At 39.8% G+C, this 17,302-nt stretch overlaps 1 protein-coding gene across 1 annotated transcript; it reads right to left on the bottom strand.

Moving 5' to 3' along the window:
* Nucleotides 1-261: 261 nt before the first annotated feature.
* Nucleotides 262-17,059, bottom strand: LOC119899669 (neuronal acetylcholine receptor subunit beta-2-like). The gene is made up of 8 exons (XM_038714320.1): nt 15,794-17,059; nt 10,388-10,533; nt 9,814-9,858; nt 9,600-9,709; nt 8,634-9,160; nt 4,108-4,598; nt 2,368-2,513; nt 262-1,303 (listed from the first exon to the last, which is right to left on the bottom strand). Exons 1-8 carry the CDS (start codon nt 15,837-15,839, stop codon nt 1,288-1,290), a joined length of 1,527 nt encoding a protein of 508 aa, XP_038570248.1. The 5' UTR covers nt 15,840-17,059; the 3' UTR covers nt 262-1,287.
* Between the last annotated feature and the right edge of the window lie 243 nt (nt 17,060-17,302).

Below are 17,302 nucleotides of genomic sequence, written 5' to 3'. Positions count from 1 at the left end.
GGAAATAAGGATGGCTTGTCATACATGTAGGTTCATCCACTGCATTGCTGCCTTGCTCAAACAGCGCTTAAAAAATGCGCCTTGAAAATTACAGCGCAACTTTCATCAATTGGGAAATAGTTGTCAGTATTGTAAGTTATAAGCAGACAGGATTTACTGGGCTGACTGGGCAAAACCACTGGTATGGTCCTTTAAATAAAGAAATTATGTCAGGAAAAACTGGGGAACATGTGACTGAGGGAATAGCACTGGCCAAACACATAGAATTCATAGGTTTTTATTCAACATGTAATAGAATATAGTCAGTGTCACATTTATTATTTATACGTAACCTGGTGCTGCTACAATTATTATATGATATTGGCACACAAACGAGAGAAAACAAGAGAATAACCAAGTAAGTGAGAGAAAGACAGAAAGAGAAAACAAGAAGAGAATACACATTCTTCAAAATAAGACAATGCATTAACAATTACAACACCTGTTGGGAAGTGGATCATGAAGATGAGGCACAAAGCTCCGAAACAGAATAAGAAAAGGACAGAGCATTTGAGATGACTCTTTAATATGTTTATGAAGAGAAAAGGTGGATAGGACAAAGTGTCCTCGCTTTGTTACTGTAAGCCTTGGTTTGAGAAGTGTAGAGAAAGGAGTAGTTGTGGTCTGTTGTACTGTGTCAACAGGAACTATTGGTATGTTGTCTTATTTTTCACATTAACAATGCTGCAGAGGAAAGCAGCCCTCATGGCCTTATAGAAGCTATAATGTGTAATGGACCTTTGTGCCTCCATTGCACTAGAGTCTTTAAAGAGCTCCAAATGTTTCATCAGCAGCACTGCCAGTCCAAAATGAAATAAAGACAACGAACCAGTATTTTTGCCTTGTGGTTTGTGGTTGTTCTTTACATCGGGAAAGTTAAATGCTGTGGAAGATAGTCAGCAGCTGTCTTGTACGCTATGTAAAAAAACTATCTTGGCTCAATGACAATGTCATTTTGTTAGAAGTAGATCAAGACTGACCTGCCTGTGATGATGGCAGAGCTTGGAGGGCAGCATAGTCCTTAAAAAATAGAGGCCATGCAGTAAAAATAAAAGTGTTCCAGTATGATTCTGTCTTCATTTGCGGTCCACTGTTGCAAACAAAACCAGTGTAGCTGGCTGCATTGATCAGGCTGTTTATATATCCAGCCAAGAAAGACAGATCAGAGCCTGATCTGGTGCAGCTCCTCACATGTACTTTCTTTGAGAGATGCTTTTCTACTATGTTCTTTCTCATGTCACATAAATCTTAGAAATCTCCAAACCTATGGAAAGAAAAACACAATATAGTAAATAGAAATACAAATGAAGACATACTGTATTCTGCAAAAATCACCTGGTGCACAGATGCTATGTTTTATTTAACTGGCAGTACCTGGGTTGTTTGAAATAAAGAGACATTTTGATGTAGTTAGCATGAGCAGAAATAACTACTAAAGTGTTAGCTATAGATTAGACAAGACGATTTTGCATAGTGATTCTGGTTCTCATAAAGTCATTTGATTGTTAGCAAACAGTTTGAGCGAGAACCCAAAAAATGTCAAAGCAATACTCGTCTCTTTTTTAATCAGATTTAGTTTGTCATTTATTATAATATTAATATTATTATATTTATGACAAGATATATTGTGATGCTACCATGCTGTATTTCAGTGTCCCCACTAATCTCCATCAACAGTCAGCCAACGTGTCATTTCTTCATCCACTCTGCTTGAAGCTTAAATGAATTGGCACAGATGTTGAGTGACTTGAATTCTGTTGTGTATAAATATAGGTCTAAGTGATACAGACATGTTGTTTTCCTTTTTTGCCAGCGGGTGAGTTTTAAATATTGCAAGAAGGAAAGGTTAGTGAAGAAGCATCCACCATGAGCTAATGAGATAGAAGTGTACACTGTTACAGCAGTTTGGGTGAACACTAGACCTTCAACTCTGAGGGTTGGAAAACCACTCTAGCCATTGTAATATTTTACAATTAAAAAAAAACTTAGATCCACTATATTGTAAATGCTATACACATCTGTAACTGGAAAAGTAAAACATTGTAGCAGGTCCAGGATATTTTTCGACAACCCTAATCCATAGTGATAGCCACCATGGCTGAACAGTGATTTGACCAGTTAGTTAGCTGGTAAAATCAAATACAATTTAAATGCTGAGCCTCTTTGTGTATAAGCATGGGGTCAAGTCATTTGTCAGATGTTTCTTAGACATGTAGATAACTGTTTTGGCCAGCTAAGAGATGTGTCGTGCTGCATTTTAACATCGTGTTTTAGAGTGTGTTTGTGTTTGTGTGTGTGTGTGTGTGTGTGTGTGTGTGTGAGACTCACTCTGTGTCATCAGCAGTGGGTGTGTTGTAGCTTTGGAACAGTGGTTGCATGAAGAGCCCCAGAGTTCCCACGACACACACCAGGATGAAGATCCACAGGAACAGACGGTCTATCACCATGGCTACGTACTTCCAGTCTTCTATGATCTGGAACCAAACCATCAAGTTTAGACTATTATTATGCCTGACTGATCAGATCATGACTATAAAGTGCGTGTAAGAGCAGACCCTCAGGGAAACACCTTGTTAAAACGTTAGTCTGCTCTAACATAAACTGTAGTCGTTAGCATGTCCGACTATCTAGCTTACTGTCCACATAGCATTACTTCAAAGGCCACGGAGCACATCATTAACTAACTACATTAGCTTGTCCAGAGAAGGTTAAAAATCAAGGGCAACAGGACTTGGTTGAAGATACTAGAAGACGTTTCGTCCCTCATCCAAGAGACTTGGTCAGTTTTGAATGACTAGTAGAGAAACCCAGATATTTAACCTTTGTGGAATCATTTGCCAAGATCATCGATACCAATGGCTTGTCGGGTTATAGATTATATTAAAAAAGCACATCCACAGTATTTCCCTACTGTGTGAAAGCCAGTCTTGGATGCTATCAGAGTTTAGAGTAATGTCTGAAGTCCTGTCCTGAAAGTTTAAACAAAAACATCCCCAACCAACATTACTTAAGATAGCCTTATAGTTGCTTAACACCAAAAGTCATTGTCTCCTTGTTATGTTAAACATACTATTTTAAAATACAAGCAAGCATGTAATCAAACTGTGTTTTTGATCTTAATGTCCCATTTCATACTTATGAGTCAAGGACTAACTAGCATTACACTACAATGAAAGAACAATGTTTTTCTTGAATTGCTACTTCATTTCAATGACTTCTACATGGATCAGCTGGTGAGAATATTGACGTTTTGCCCTGGACGTGTAACTTTAAGCTAAGTCTTTTAGCATGATGTCATGTATGTAGCCATAAAGTGCAAATTTAAGACCTATTTTATTGGAGACAATAAACTCATGGAGTTAAAGTCAATAAGCTAACATTAGCTTAATGTTAGGGGTAGCCAGAGTAACTACCGGCAGGGCTTAGCAAATGGTCAATTGCATTAATGATCAGAAGCAGTGCTTAATTAACCGCTGCTGTGACTATGAAACTTCAAGCACACCAAATGCATCATCTGGGTTTCACTTTAACTGCACTGCTGCCAGGATTGCCGAAAGGAAGATAATAAGCAGCTTGATGAATATTTGCCATGAGCAATTACAGCTGCAAAACTTTTTTGTAATATTTAATAAGTGCGGGAGTTTTGTGGAAGTTCAGGAGCCCAGGGCCACAAAATCTGGGGTTAGGGTTAGAGCTGAGTTCAGACAGTGTGTATTAGTATGAGAGTGTGCGCCGTGTTTTCTGAGGATATCTGATATTTTTAGAAATAAAAGAGATGATTGACAGGTTGGAATAATGTCACAGAAGGACAAAACAAATACCAAATGATTTAAGACATGGCATGTTCCATTTCTCATTTGGCCCTAATAACCTCTTCATTTTTTGAGCAAATCTCCTCATTCCTCCCTATTGCATCTTTGTCATCATCCATCTCTATAATCTGCTTTCATAGCTCATTCTGTTGCTCCAATAATATATTCTGTCCTTCCTTTCTATCATCCTTTGATCCCATCTCTTCCTGCTCATCATCACTTATCTATTTTTTTAACCTTGGCTTTATCTCCTCACCCCTTCATCGTCGTCTTCTGTCTTCATGTGTTCAGAGATGTATCTGACTCCATCTACTGCCTCCTCCAAATCCGCATCCCACTGAGCAGCCGAATGGCTCTGGAAGTCTGAAAACCCACCACCCCCATCAGGGATGTCGCCCACTTTCCAGCAAAACTTGTGTGCCAAGTCCTCATTCACGTAGATAGGGTCAGTGTCTGTCCGGATCCCACCGAGTCTGATGTTGGAGTACTGCATCTTCTCTGCGCCGGTCTGGGGATTGCTTTTCCCGACAGTACTCCGGTTGGCGTACTTCCGGCGGAGTTTATCGCGGACATTGGAAGAGCCTGGACGCCTCATGAGGAGGCAAGTGGGCAGGCGGACTAAGAAGAGGCGTTTGACCCAGTCGGGCATGTGGTGAGTGGATGGGGAGCGATGGTGCACATTGAGGACACAGACGGTGCTCACAATGGAGAATGTGACCAGTACCATGGTGAACATCAAGTATTTACCTTAGAGAGAGAAAAGATGCCACTATGAACAAATAAATATTGCTGATGCCAATCAGAAAATTGGGAAATATCTTACTGATTCATGAGAAAATATTTATTTTTAAATTAGGACTATAGGTCTGTCTGTAGCATAAGCCTTTTTCAAATAAAGCCGTGGTTCTCTGTGCAGGCACACTAAATAATGACCTTGGGCACTATTTTTAATGGTTTATATATTGCAGAAGCCCTCTCACTTTTTGCACATGCAAAACATGGAATTAACTGTAATGGCCATGTCACACATTTTCTCCGTTTTCTTGCACCTAAAAATAAACTTTAACATGAATCTTAAAGGGATAGTTCGGGAAGTGGAAAGTGTGTCTCTACAGTATGAGGTATTTATCCATAGTCAGTGTATTATTTGCAGCAAAGAAACAGAGAGTTATACCAGCCTGTAAGCTAAGCAATGTACTGCTGTGGAAATGGTCAACAGCAAAATGTATTTAGCTATCTAAAAGAAGGCCCACCCAAAAAAAAATCAGTATCGGTTTTAAAGTTTTCAGCACCTTGCTTAAATTTTCTTTGGAATGTTGAATACTGTATTACGCTACCAGAGAGAAACATGATGCCTGCTTGTATTTTTCCAGGCTGTTTAACAGTGGCTAGTTGCACTGACTCTAGGCATAAACACTCGTTCATAAGACCTAATCGTGTGTATGACTCGGGAGGAACGGGTTGGATCTTGGACTCTTGCGTTCACTCGTCACACGGCAGCTGCATGGGCTCCGTCAGCACAGGAAACAGAATTGATTAGTTGACGACTCTCAACTGTGGGTCTGTTTAAGTCGTTCATTTGTCACGTGACAGCTCGGCTAAAGGGCTGTGGTAAGCAGGCAGCACAGGAAACAGAATTGATTAGTTGACGACTCTCAACTGTTGGTCTGTTTAAGTCGTTCATTTGTCACGTGACAGCTCGGCTAAAGGGCTGTGGTAAGCAGGCAGCACAGGAAACAGAACTGATTAGTTCACGACTCTCAACTGTGGGTCTCTGGGTTTGAGTCGTTCATTTGTCACGTGACAGCTCCTACTGTGGAGCAGGAATGAACGACTCATTCACCGCTCAGATGGATCCTCAGTCTTTCGTTCACTCGGCAGGCTGAGTGACTACTAGAGCCAGAGAATGAGAGGCAGGTCAGCTGTCAGGTAACAGTAACTGTACTGACATTATATATCTATTATGTTAATTATGTTACATTTAATAAAGCATAACATTATTACAGCGCAGTGATGTTGTGCTAAGTTATAGTTTTAACACAGCTGCAGTAACTTTAGTCCTGCTAGTGTTTGACATTACAGCTAACAGCTGATGAGAGTTGTTCTGGGTCCACTTCAGAGCCCTGACAGAGTTCTACCTGGAGCCGAATTACCTCCAAGGTCGTCTCCTCTCCAAAACAAACAGACCCGGTCATTAAAACATTAAAACACAGCCACGCAGCAACGTTAGCGTTAGCTCAGTAAACAGCTAACAGATGATCCAGGTCTGGCAGAGAACGCAACGTAACTTTTCCTTTTTATTTACCAACAGAGCCGTGCTGTTGTTTCACAGCTCGTGACTGGTAAACAACCTGGACGTGTTTGAGAGCGATGTGCTCGTGTGTTTCTCTGTCTGCAGAATCCGGACCTGATGTGGCCCATTCTGCATCCAGACCTGCCAGACTGCTGCGTTTATATACTGTCTTAATATTTCTTTGTTCTTTGCTCTGTGCTGGAATTCTTTAAGAACTTGGTGGGTTGATCCAGATTATTATTAAATTGGTTGAATATCAAGCTTATTACTTCAATATATTTACTGCAAATCTGATATTAATATTTTACTCATGGATAGGGACGTTAGGCTGCTGTATGAATGAGCACTTTAGAGATAATGATAGTAATTATATACATAAGCCTTTATATGGCTGGTCTGGTTGTATACTACTCGGGAAAGATTGTGAAAATGTAAGGATTTAGCCGGAGTAGTGGTGATTACATATTGACAACATATTTCTGAGGTTTTTACATGGTTTGAATTTGGTTGTGAGCCCAGGGGGGTTGATATAATGATGATATACAGTAATCAAGAGGTGAATTTGTGCATTATACTTTGTCAATTAAAGCAAGCCAGGCAGCCTTCCGTGTTTGAGAACGGTACACAATAACCAGCCTAGTTCAAATGAACGAAATGAACAAAATGACTCAAAAAAAGATTAGTTCATTTTAATGAACGAGATTTGAATGAACGAAATATTCGAACTTGCCATCACTATTTGAGACAACTCCTCGTTTGCCGCAATCACTTCTCTGTAGAGGTTTATGTAAAACTAGTCAGGACCCGCCCTACTCTGCTTCTGATTGGCTAGTAGTCCTTCACTAGGTACTGCACATGTGCAACTCCCAACACAGATCAAATAGAAGTGAGATGCTTCACTCTGTAGCTAAAACAGAGCGTTCAAAACACGGGGTGAAAAGAGGTTGTGCAGCAGTGTGCAGTATGACCAAAATATAGTGTATTTTGAAAATTAAACAGTGTAACCAGTTCTGGTACAACCCCTAAATAAAACTATTAACCTGAAAATGAGCATAATATGACACTTTAAATTTTCTTTCATTCATTGTGTCTTGCATAAACTGCTGAAAGTCTGACCCAAGTTGCGCATGCGAAAATGTACTTACAAAGGAAATGTCTGTCTGCAAGCTGAAGTGCTGAAAATATTAAGCGCATAGCATACCCCTGAACTGATATAGATATTTTTGGTGGGCCTTCTTTTGGGTGGCTAAATTACATTTTGCTGCTGACCCAATCCACTGCAGTACATTGCTTTGCTTCTTTGCCAGCTCTTCTTTTCCTGCCGACCCCGAATTACTGCAGGTATTGACTATGGGTAAGTACCTCATACAGTCCTACTTCAGAAATTCCAAACTATCCCTTTAAAGAAAATGACATTTTGTGACCTTTTGGCTAATTTCTGGCTTCTGGCTCTATCCGAAGATAACTAAATCAACCAGATTATTTCTTACTTTGGAGCAGTGACTTCCTGGGGTTTCCGTTGGTTGCATGCCTCATGGTGATGATAAGACTCGAGGAAGTCACTATACCAGGCCAAAATAATCACGTACGTAACAGCACATAACCCCTAGTTACAGTCGTGTTTGCACTTCGGTTGTTGTACAGATTAAACAAATGAGCGTTAGTTGTGAGCTTTAGAGGTGCTAAAAAGCACACTTAGCTGCTGTTGGACAGAGCCAGGCTAGTTGTTTCCCCATTTCCAGTCTTTATGCTAAGCTAAGATAGCTGCTGGCTGTGGCTTAAACCGATATGAAAGTCTATGAATTGTCCTATCTAACAGTCAGTGTGAAAACAAATAAGCTTATTTCCCAAAATATCAAACTACAACTAACAATATCATCCCTACAAGTCTGCTGCTTGTCTACCACCAGACCCTGTTCTCGTGTAGTTGTGAATATTCAGGGAACAGAGTCGCAGAGCAACTCACTAATACTCCTCACACACGGTGTGAGAGGAGGGGGAGAGACACTGACTGAGATTACTCTGAGCAGCATGCATGGGAATACATTAGCCTACAATAAAATAGACTCTTTCTTATTTTTCATAGTTTTTTATGTTTTCTAATAGTTCTAATAACTCACTAGATCAGTAGTATTTTAGAAATAAAGTCTCTTGAGACTTAAAAAAGCATTGGACTCGTAGTTGAGAACGAGATCTGTTAACCGTTTGTGTGTCAAATACATTGACTAGATGCTGACAGACAGTGGTTATATTTTCATTTTTGGATCAAAATCATGAGTACCTGTCCCTAATAAATTCAACGTTTTCAAAGTTTCAAAGTTTTTTGTGTGTTATTTGTTCATTTTATATTTAGCAGAACTTAGCAGAGATCTCATTATATTTGTTTATCAAATTTATTTTACTCCTCCATTCCTAATGCATAACTCATATGTACGTAATGGATTAAGTCTACACACTGTGGCACGTGGACACACATAAACATGACTGACCTATGAGTGGCACTGCAAGAGAGGTGGGTGGCACTATCTTTGATATCAGCAGCAGGAACACAGTGAGTGCCAGCAGCACTGAGATACACAGCGTCATCTTCTCTCCACAGTCTGACGGCAAGTAGAACACCAGGATAGCCACAGATGTGATCAGCACACACGGGATGATCAGATTAATGGTGTAAAACAGTGGCTTCCTCTGGATCACAAAATCATAGGTGATATCCAGGTAGGTGATGTCATTGGGGTCCTCGTTTTTGCGTGCCGGAAGCGAGACGATGTCCCACTCTCCGCTTGGCGTGAAGTCATCACGGCTGGCAAAGTCGCTTGTGAGGATTAGATCCAATTCTGTGTGGTCGTAAGTCCAGGAGCGGAACTTAAGAGTGCAGTTCTGCTGGTCGAAGGGGAAGTTCTGCACCTCGATGGCGCAGGCCGATTTGTAGATGGCCGGGGGGAGCCAGAAGATGTCTCCTGTGTTGGAGACCACAGCATTGCAATAGAAGGAAACCTCGTACACGCCATCAGCACTGTGAGAGGTTGTTGGTGAGATGTAAGATTAGAAGGAGTATGCATTCACAGTCGACAATTACAATCAACACTTAAATAAGATATATTTAAAGTCAGCAAACTCTTGAGGCAACCTTTTCCCCTTCGTTGGAATGATAGCAATCAGACAAACCCAAACTCTCCTTCACGATAGGTTGAAGTGATATTTAAACCAGACACTGATTAAGCACCTACTAATCCTCTTCACCTCTGCAAAAGCAGACTTGGAAGAGAGAGAATGCAGAACATTTTAATTACAAAATCCCCATAGAAAAACATGCTTATTTTAGCTGCAGACACACAGGCAGTAAATGCACTTGCCTTTTTTATTACACTGATTTTAGAACAGCATAATAGAAGCAGATCACCTGAATCAAATACAGACAACCTGGCCTTCTTTTTGGTGGGGCAAGTACTTACTTGTTGTAGAGCACTATATCAGGAAGCCAGATGTGCTTGGATGGTATTCGTAGTTTCTTGATGCCTTCATACTTGTCTGGGTCCCATCTCAGCCTGTAGTCATTCCACTCCTGCAGAGAAGGCGTTCATAAACTCCCTTTTACTAACACAACAACATACAACAGTATATTGAACACCATATGTGTACCGCGCAGTTGGAATGATTATATTGTACCTGGAACAGCCACAAGTTGGTGGTCATAATCTGTTCTCTCTCATTCTGCAAGAAAACAGTAGTCAACTTATCATACAGTGAGCTTTATTTCCCTGACATTTCACATAGAAAATAGTTGGTTGAATTATTATGATGCTGTGTACTGGCAGTGGTTTCAGCAAGACACACTAAAGGTCAAACCCAAATATCAAAGCACAGATTTAGGAAGTGGACACAATTTTATTGTGCAGGAGTTTCACAGTGTCCACCCCGAGTAAATATGTGTGGTAAAAAAAAAAAGTTAAAGAACACACCACATTAGAATTAAAATTTATTTCAGAAGCCAAATATGTTTATGCAGTCTAGGGATAACAAGTAGAAAATTACTTTTACACTACAGTTCGTAATCTTACTCCGTTACTTTGACATTTGGGGGTTTTGTTTCTGTCCTGTATACATTTTTTTGTCAGAATTAGGATGTCACTGTCACTGATTAAATAGGTAATGTAGGAATAATGAGCATTTGTGCACACTCTCCCAAAGGTTTTCTGATACATGAATTTGTGCTTGTGTGTTTTTGTATAGATATACTTACTACACTGATGAGCTGAGACAGAGACACCTGTATGGAGATGGTGACCTGTTGGCTCTTATTGACAGCTGGTCTGATCAGTTTGTTGTAGCGCTCTGGACTCAACAGGTAGTTCACCAGCCGCTCCTCTGCATTCTCTGCCCTGCTGCCTACAGGCGATTCAGAACACAGACAGTGGGAAAACATTACATTTTGTAATGTTTTCAAGTATTATAAACCCTAGCATGCATCTCCATCTAAAATCTTCAATCCTTAATACAGAGACACTTGCATGAACTTGTGCTTGAAGTATTTGTCTATTAGAAAACCATAAACTCTGTCCTTATGTTTGTAGCAGTAGTGCTTCTCCTTTTCACATTGAAAGAGAGACACAATACAAATATGTCACCACATTATGGGTGTGCGTGTTGCAGCTCCAAGAGTGATATTCTCTCTATCACAGTATATTTTTTAGTTCAGTGTCATCATGAATGATGAAGAATGAACAAGTTAGCTGTAAATGAAAAATGAAGTTAATTTACCAAAGGGCAGGCTGAATCACATGTTCTCTGTAAGTGTGTGTGTGTGTTTCTTGCAGTCTCATGCTTTACTGCAGGGCATTAGAGCAAAAGAACAAACAAAAATCCAGTCATGCATCCATCCCTGTGAGAGGATCCCCGAAGCTTTCTCAGCCCTAAATGATTGGTTATGTAAAAGTGATTGTATGAATAAGTCAGAAGCAAAATGCTTTTGACCTGCTCTTCCACAGCCATTATGTCTACATTGTCAAACAAAGTGACAACAGCGCAGGGAGCGTTTAATTTCTGGAATGCTTCAACCCTTCTGTGCCACATGAATTGTCTGTTTATGTAAGATTACACGCAGGGAAGGCTGAGCACGGATGTTCCTTTCTTCAACAGCACCCTGCTGTTTCAAGTTTTCACGTCACAGTGAACGCCAAAGCCATTTGCAAGCAAGAGAGGCAAGGGAACCTATTACAATTTAATGGAACTTCAACTTTAACTTCAGAGAATACATTACTTGCCATCAAGTAAGAACCCGAATAGTCTCTTTGTGTGAGAGACCTTAAACTTCTAAGAAGCTATTTCATAATCAGAGGGCACAGTAACACTGCAACTGGAAAAATATGGAGACATTGTTGATATTGCACTGAAATTAGTTGTGGTATCATTTATTTTAAAATTATGTTATACTAATATACTAAAAATAAAACTTTGTAAAATGACATTGTTGGAGGAAGAGTTTGACATTTAGGGAAATTCACTTAGTTGCATAATTACTTAAAGTTAGAATTGAGAAGGGCAAAACCATTCTCTTGTCTGTATGGTAAATATGTAGCAGGAGCCAGGAGCTTAGCTTCGCATAAACACTGGAAACAGGGGTAAACAGCTAGCCTGGCTCTGTCTGAAGTTAACAAAATGTTACAATCCTGTCTTGAGTTTCTCTGAGTTTATTGTTTGGTCAGTTCAGTATCTGGAGCAGCCTGCCTGAGGAAATCAGGTCGGCTGAGTCAGTGAACTCTTTTAAGTCCCTTCTTAAAACATACTTTTATAAGAGAGCCTTTCCCGATTTTATTTGACTTTATTTTATCCCTTTTATTTTATTCTATTTTACTTATTTTATATGTATCTTAAATGTGTATTTTGGTCTTTTCAATGTTTTCTTGCTTGTATTGTTGTCTTTTGGGTATTGTATTGTTGTCTTTGCACTTGTTGAAGCGCTTTAGTCTGTGTTCCATGTCTTTGTTCCTAGTCCTGTGCCTTAGTTCATGCCTAGTGTTTACTTCTATCTAGGCTGTAAACGTCTGTGTTGTTTTGCCCATGTCTGCTCTTGGTTCTGTTTAATCCTTGCTTCAGACTGTGTTCCTTAGTTAGTGTTCCTCTGCCTGTTTGTCCACTAATACTTTGAGTTCCAGTTAATGTATGGTCTTGTGTTTTGCATCTGTAAGTGTCTCTCTGTTTTCCCCTGCTGTCTCTCTGCCTCGTTAGTCCTGGTGTGAACTGTTTGCTGTGTGTCTTCAGTCCTTGTCCGGTCATTGTAGCGTGTAGATGCTCTGTCTCATGTTGTGGTTGTAGCTTCTAATGCTCTGTCCTGTGATGTCCTCTGTCTGCCCATTTTCCCCCGCCAGTTCTTGGATGACCAGCTGGATTATTTGTTCGTTGGGATTGTTTATCTTACTTTGAATACCCTGGACTCGGCCACTCTGTTTGTAAGTGTGCTCACCTTTTGTTTAATAAAATCTTTTTGAACTGCACCTGCTTTGTTCCAGTATCCTGCGTTTGGGTCCTCCAACCCTTCTCGACCACACAATCCTGACACAAAATCCATCTACCAGCACCTATGAAGCTCACTAATTAACTAATAATCCTGAATAATGTTTTATGGGGGATTATATGACCTTTCTCCATCATCTCTTTATGTCTCATTTGACTGCCCTGCAATTGGTCCCAGCAAACAAACTTTGTTGAAATTTACTGGACAACATTTTTATGCATGCATGAGTAATTCCAGCTGAGGTAATAACAAATAAAAAAAATTTAAAAATCATTTATTTACAGTGCAAAATCACCATGCAGCATGGTCCCAATACCAACAAATACACAGGATCAAATACAAAAGAGTACAAATGTGAAGACACAAGAGAACACATGTGAGGGTAAAAACAGCAAGAATGAATAAATAATAAAGATAAAACAGGTACATTTGAAAACTTCAGATTGGGAGGATATATGATAGGACCCAACATAAATTCAAGAAGAGGCTAACCAATACTTAATACTTCATTGATTAAGCATTGCAGTCTTATAACATTATCACACACACTAGACAGTTTTTTTAAAATTGATGCAGCAGAACCAGAGATATCATCTTTTTTAGTCTATGCATTGTACTTCCTTGTCAAAACCTTGCACCCACATTACTCACAATGCAACTCAAACCCCTCTGGTTCAGTTGTAGATTCAGCTGTTATGCTATTAGCTGCTAATGTAGCCTCAAGCCTTCTGTAATCTCACTTCTCTCTAACCGGACTGAGAACAGAACAGATTTTTTTTTTTTTTTTCATTTTCAAACTTATCCAGCGCCAATCGAAGCTGACTCAAATGACATAACTTGTGGCAATTTATCAGACTTTGAACCGCTCTCTCTGGAGTTCCCCTTTAAGTGACAGTACACTCCCTTTAAAAAAGGGCACAGAAAATGTGGGAAAAAGCTCCCTTACTATAGTGTAAGTTCAGGGTGTGTGGACTGTAAAATAAAGCAGTCTCTCGTCCACCACTTTTACATAAGTACTGTGTAGCTTCCACTTAGTATTTCATTGGCATCCCATATGTAAAAAATGTTTACACTGTAATGTGCTGGTTGTATTCTTGATGTCTGAATGCAACATGGAATGACCCATTAAGATTAGTGTTTATAAGATTGGTGCTGGTGTATTTTTTAAATATTTTTAAAAGTTTTGTGACAGCTCCATTAAAATTTGGATGCTTTGACTGAGGAATGGTGCCAAACATCATTGCATTAGGCCTGGTCTTCTGTCTTCAGGCCTTACGGTTAATACAAACACTCACAACAACATGGAAAGACAGAGAGAAGTGCTCTGTGCCTTCTCGGTGTATTACATCATTTAAATAATTTAAGCCTAGATTTCAGGGTATGTTTGCCTTGATGGATGTTACAGAATAATGCTTGACTATGTTGCCTGCCATACCCGATCTTTGTTCTGTTGTTTTAGTAGAGCAGATATGAACATTGATGGCTCAGATTTTTTCCCCTGTCTAGTTAATATTTGTTTTTTTAAATCCCTATTTAAGCCTGTGAGCTAAAACTAAAGCCTAGCAAACAAGCTTATACAATTTCACGGGGAAAGGAAACACAAACCTGAATCAAGGTCAGGTCAATAAAGGAGGCTCTTCTTTTAGGACAGTGGTGGAGAAGTGTTCTGCCTAAAAGACAGGAGACGGTGCTTTCTTGGGGGTAGGTATAAAATAGTTCTCTGTAAATTATTCAAAAGCCCATCTGCTTTTACTTACAAGTATTTTATATTAGTATGAGTATGAACACTACAGTTTTAAAAACCTTGTCTTGAGGCAAAAGTTGGAGGAGTGCTGTGGTTACTTTTGATTCAAAGACAACAGACATACCAAATCAACCCTTTTTCAGCATACACATAGCTGTTCTGAGTTGGAGTCTCTTTCTTTAGTCATAATGGGCTGAGATTTATCATCAATGTCTACACCAACAATTTGTGGTGGTTCAGCTGTCACAGAATACAAATACAGTTACAGCAAATTGTTAATAATAACAACATAATAATGCTTTTCTAAGCAGCGTGAACTAAACACACACAAACACGTTTAAAACTGTATATGTTGCTATATATATATTTACAGAAACAATATGATGAAAATACAAAGCATAGTTAAGCAATGTTGTAGCTGCTATTAAGGGCACTGAGGTCATGTCCTTGATATTCTTTGTAGAAATTGGAAATCATTTACATTCTACAAATACACACACACTACACATGATGGGTTATTTACTTCTGATTGTGATCTTTTTGCACCACTATATTTCACATTTGGCTGTTTCTGTCGAACAAATAAAGTAATTTATAGGGGGGAAAAAGAAGGGGAATTTCACTGCCAGAGGTTGCTTTCCCTTGGAGAGTTTCAACTCATGACTTGAGTGATTTGAAAGTCCAGACCTCTGATAGATGATGAAAAGACAAGATGTGTCTTTGGTGGAGATAAACTAAGCCTTAGATAACATTTGTTAAGCTAATCAAGAATGTGTTATGATTGATTTATTATGTTCCTTTATTGTATCTTTTCACAAGAATAAAAGACTATAAAGGAATATTACTTGAAACAATTTAAAGCATGGCTACACTGAACCCCCACCTGTTTATTTTAAGCTAGCAGCTAGTGTAAAATCAGATGATTAGTATAGGTCAAAAAGGTAACAGTTCGTTTGGTCTGGCTGCTTGAAGATTTCTCGCTTTAAGAGTTCAGTAACCACTGACAACAAAGAAGAACTGGAAATATATAACACTGCATTTGATTAAAGTTACATTGTCTAGTGCAACCTTTCATGTGACCTGTACATTAAGATTCATTTACCTTTAGGTATGCTTGTTATAGTTATAGCTGCAACTTCTTGACTGTGTGTGTATGTGACTTATATCTTCATACTTTTGAAAGATGTTTGCATGACGGCGAAGTTGTGTGCACATCAGCACAATGGACAGCGTCTTAAGATCTTGTCAAAGCACAGAGACCGGTTAGAGCTCATAGAAAAGGCTACCACTGTACGTTTTGAGAAAACCCTTTTCTCAAAACAGTTTTTGCATATTAGGTCGCCTCACCTAAATATGCATCAAGGACATTTAAAGAATATAGAAGAACTCACTTGTGAGAGAGAGAATGGAGAGCAGGAGAACAGTGTTGGTAGTCATCTCCTTTCTGCTTCTCTTGACAAACTTGCAACTTTCTTATATTGTCCTCCAAACAAAACGTGCCTTGAATGTGAAAGGTAGAAATTTTCAGTCTTTATATTCCGTCGCGATACAGTAAGCCTTCTTTCTTAGATCCTCCTAATCTTCTCTGTGCCACACACCTGCACCCGTCTGGTGGTCTGTTGCTGGAATTTTGTTCAGCGCAAGAATATACGAAGAAACTTTGGCTAATATAATAAAGTGGCTATTTGTAGAAAATGTTTATTTGCCAAAGGCAACATGTTGGTCCTTTGTTTTATAGCCTATACTGCGAGAGGAGCTGGGCTGCCCATTGTGCGCCGCCACCTCAGCCACAAACCAGCCGCGGTGACATTTACACCGCTCTCGATCCAAATCCAACAATCCACTTCTTCTTCCGTGAATCAAACCACCAGCGCTCACCTGCATGCGGATAGCTGTCTTCCGATGAAGCGCAGACAAGTTCTAGTGCGTTAAGAAATTGGCGCAGCTGCTGAAAGTGCGGGGCGCGCAGACATGACGCTTGTTGTTCAACGGTTCCTCTGGGAAGCTACTTGCTGTTAAAGTCCATAAAGAGGCCAGGAAGGATTTTCCATGAAAGTCCGTGCTGTCCGGAAGAGAAGCCAGGAGAAGAAGCAGGGGGAGGTGTGTGTGTGCGCGCTCCTTGAGCTTGGAAAAGATTCACGTCACGGCCTGATGTGCAGCTGTCAGTCTGCTCTAGTCTAGATGGCCTCTTTTGTGCTTTGATAACCTACTTTTCATGGTGTCTTTCCGAGTGAACCGAAACTTGAGCAATCCAGAGAAGAAAACGCACGAAAGGTTACAGCACACAAATTTACACAAGAGCTTCTGTAAAAAGCGTGCGTTCGCTTAGGCTGGCTGATTGTTGAGGCACGTGTTTGCTCAAAGTGAGCTTAGTTTGAAGCATTGTGATCATGGCAATATTTTTTGATATAGCATAAGCAGACACCCATGTGGTGCCAGCTGTGAGCAGATGCTGTCATAATGAAAGAGGGGAGGGAGTGGAAGTGGGGTGGGAAGGATTTCCTTCCACTCAACTGTGGAGGGAAAAAACACTGAAAGTGGAATAATAATTTAAAAAAGTGCAAAATACAACATGTTATTTAAAAAGGCCAGTCAGGAGAAGAACTGCCAAAATGTCACTGAGCCAGACATCAGAATATGTCAGCTCCACAGGCACTGCCCCCTCGCTCTGTATTTTGACTTCCATGTGGGTTTATCTGGAGAAATAATCATTTTTATTTTTGGAGATACCCTCCGGATACTAATGACATAAATATGCTGCTTTGAATAATACTTTGTGTCTGATGTGTTTTTGCATCACTACATCATATCATGCAAGCCTCCTACTTCACTGAAGAGTCAGCGCTCTCTCTCTCTCTCTCTCTCTCTCTCTCTCTCTCTCTCTCTCTCTCTTTTCAATT

The sequence above is a fragment of the Micropterus salmoides genome, unplaced genomic scaffold (assembly GCF_014851395.1).
Source record: "Micropterus salmoides isolate LMB-PRFRI ecotype aquatic unplaced genomic scaffold, ASM1485139v1 Ms_hic_scaffold_12, whole genome shotgun sequence".
NCBI lineage: Eukaryota > Metazoa > Chordata > Actinopteri > Centrarchiformes > Centrarchidae > Micropterus > Micropterus salmoides.
This window is presented reverse-complemented; position numbering and strand designations above follow the sequence as displayed.

Bases quoted from the DNA above. Each gene is read 5' to 3' on its own strand.
- LOC119899669 (XM_038714320.1), bottom strand. From the start codon at position 15,839: ATGACTACCAACACTGTTCTCCTGCTCTCCATTCTCTCTCTCACAA. The intron at 10,534-15,793 runs GTGAGTTCTTCT...AATCGCCTGTAG, and splicing joins CTCCATTCTCTCTCTCACAA to GCAGCAGGGCAGAGAATGCA. The intron at 9,161-9,599 runs GTAAGTACTTGC...AACCTCTCACAG, and splicing joins GATATAGTGCTCTACAACAA to TGCTGATGGCGTGTACGAGG.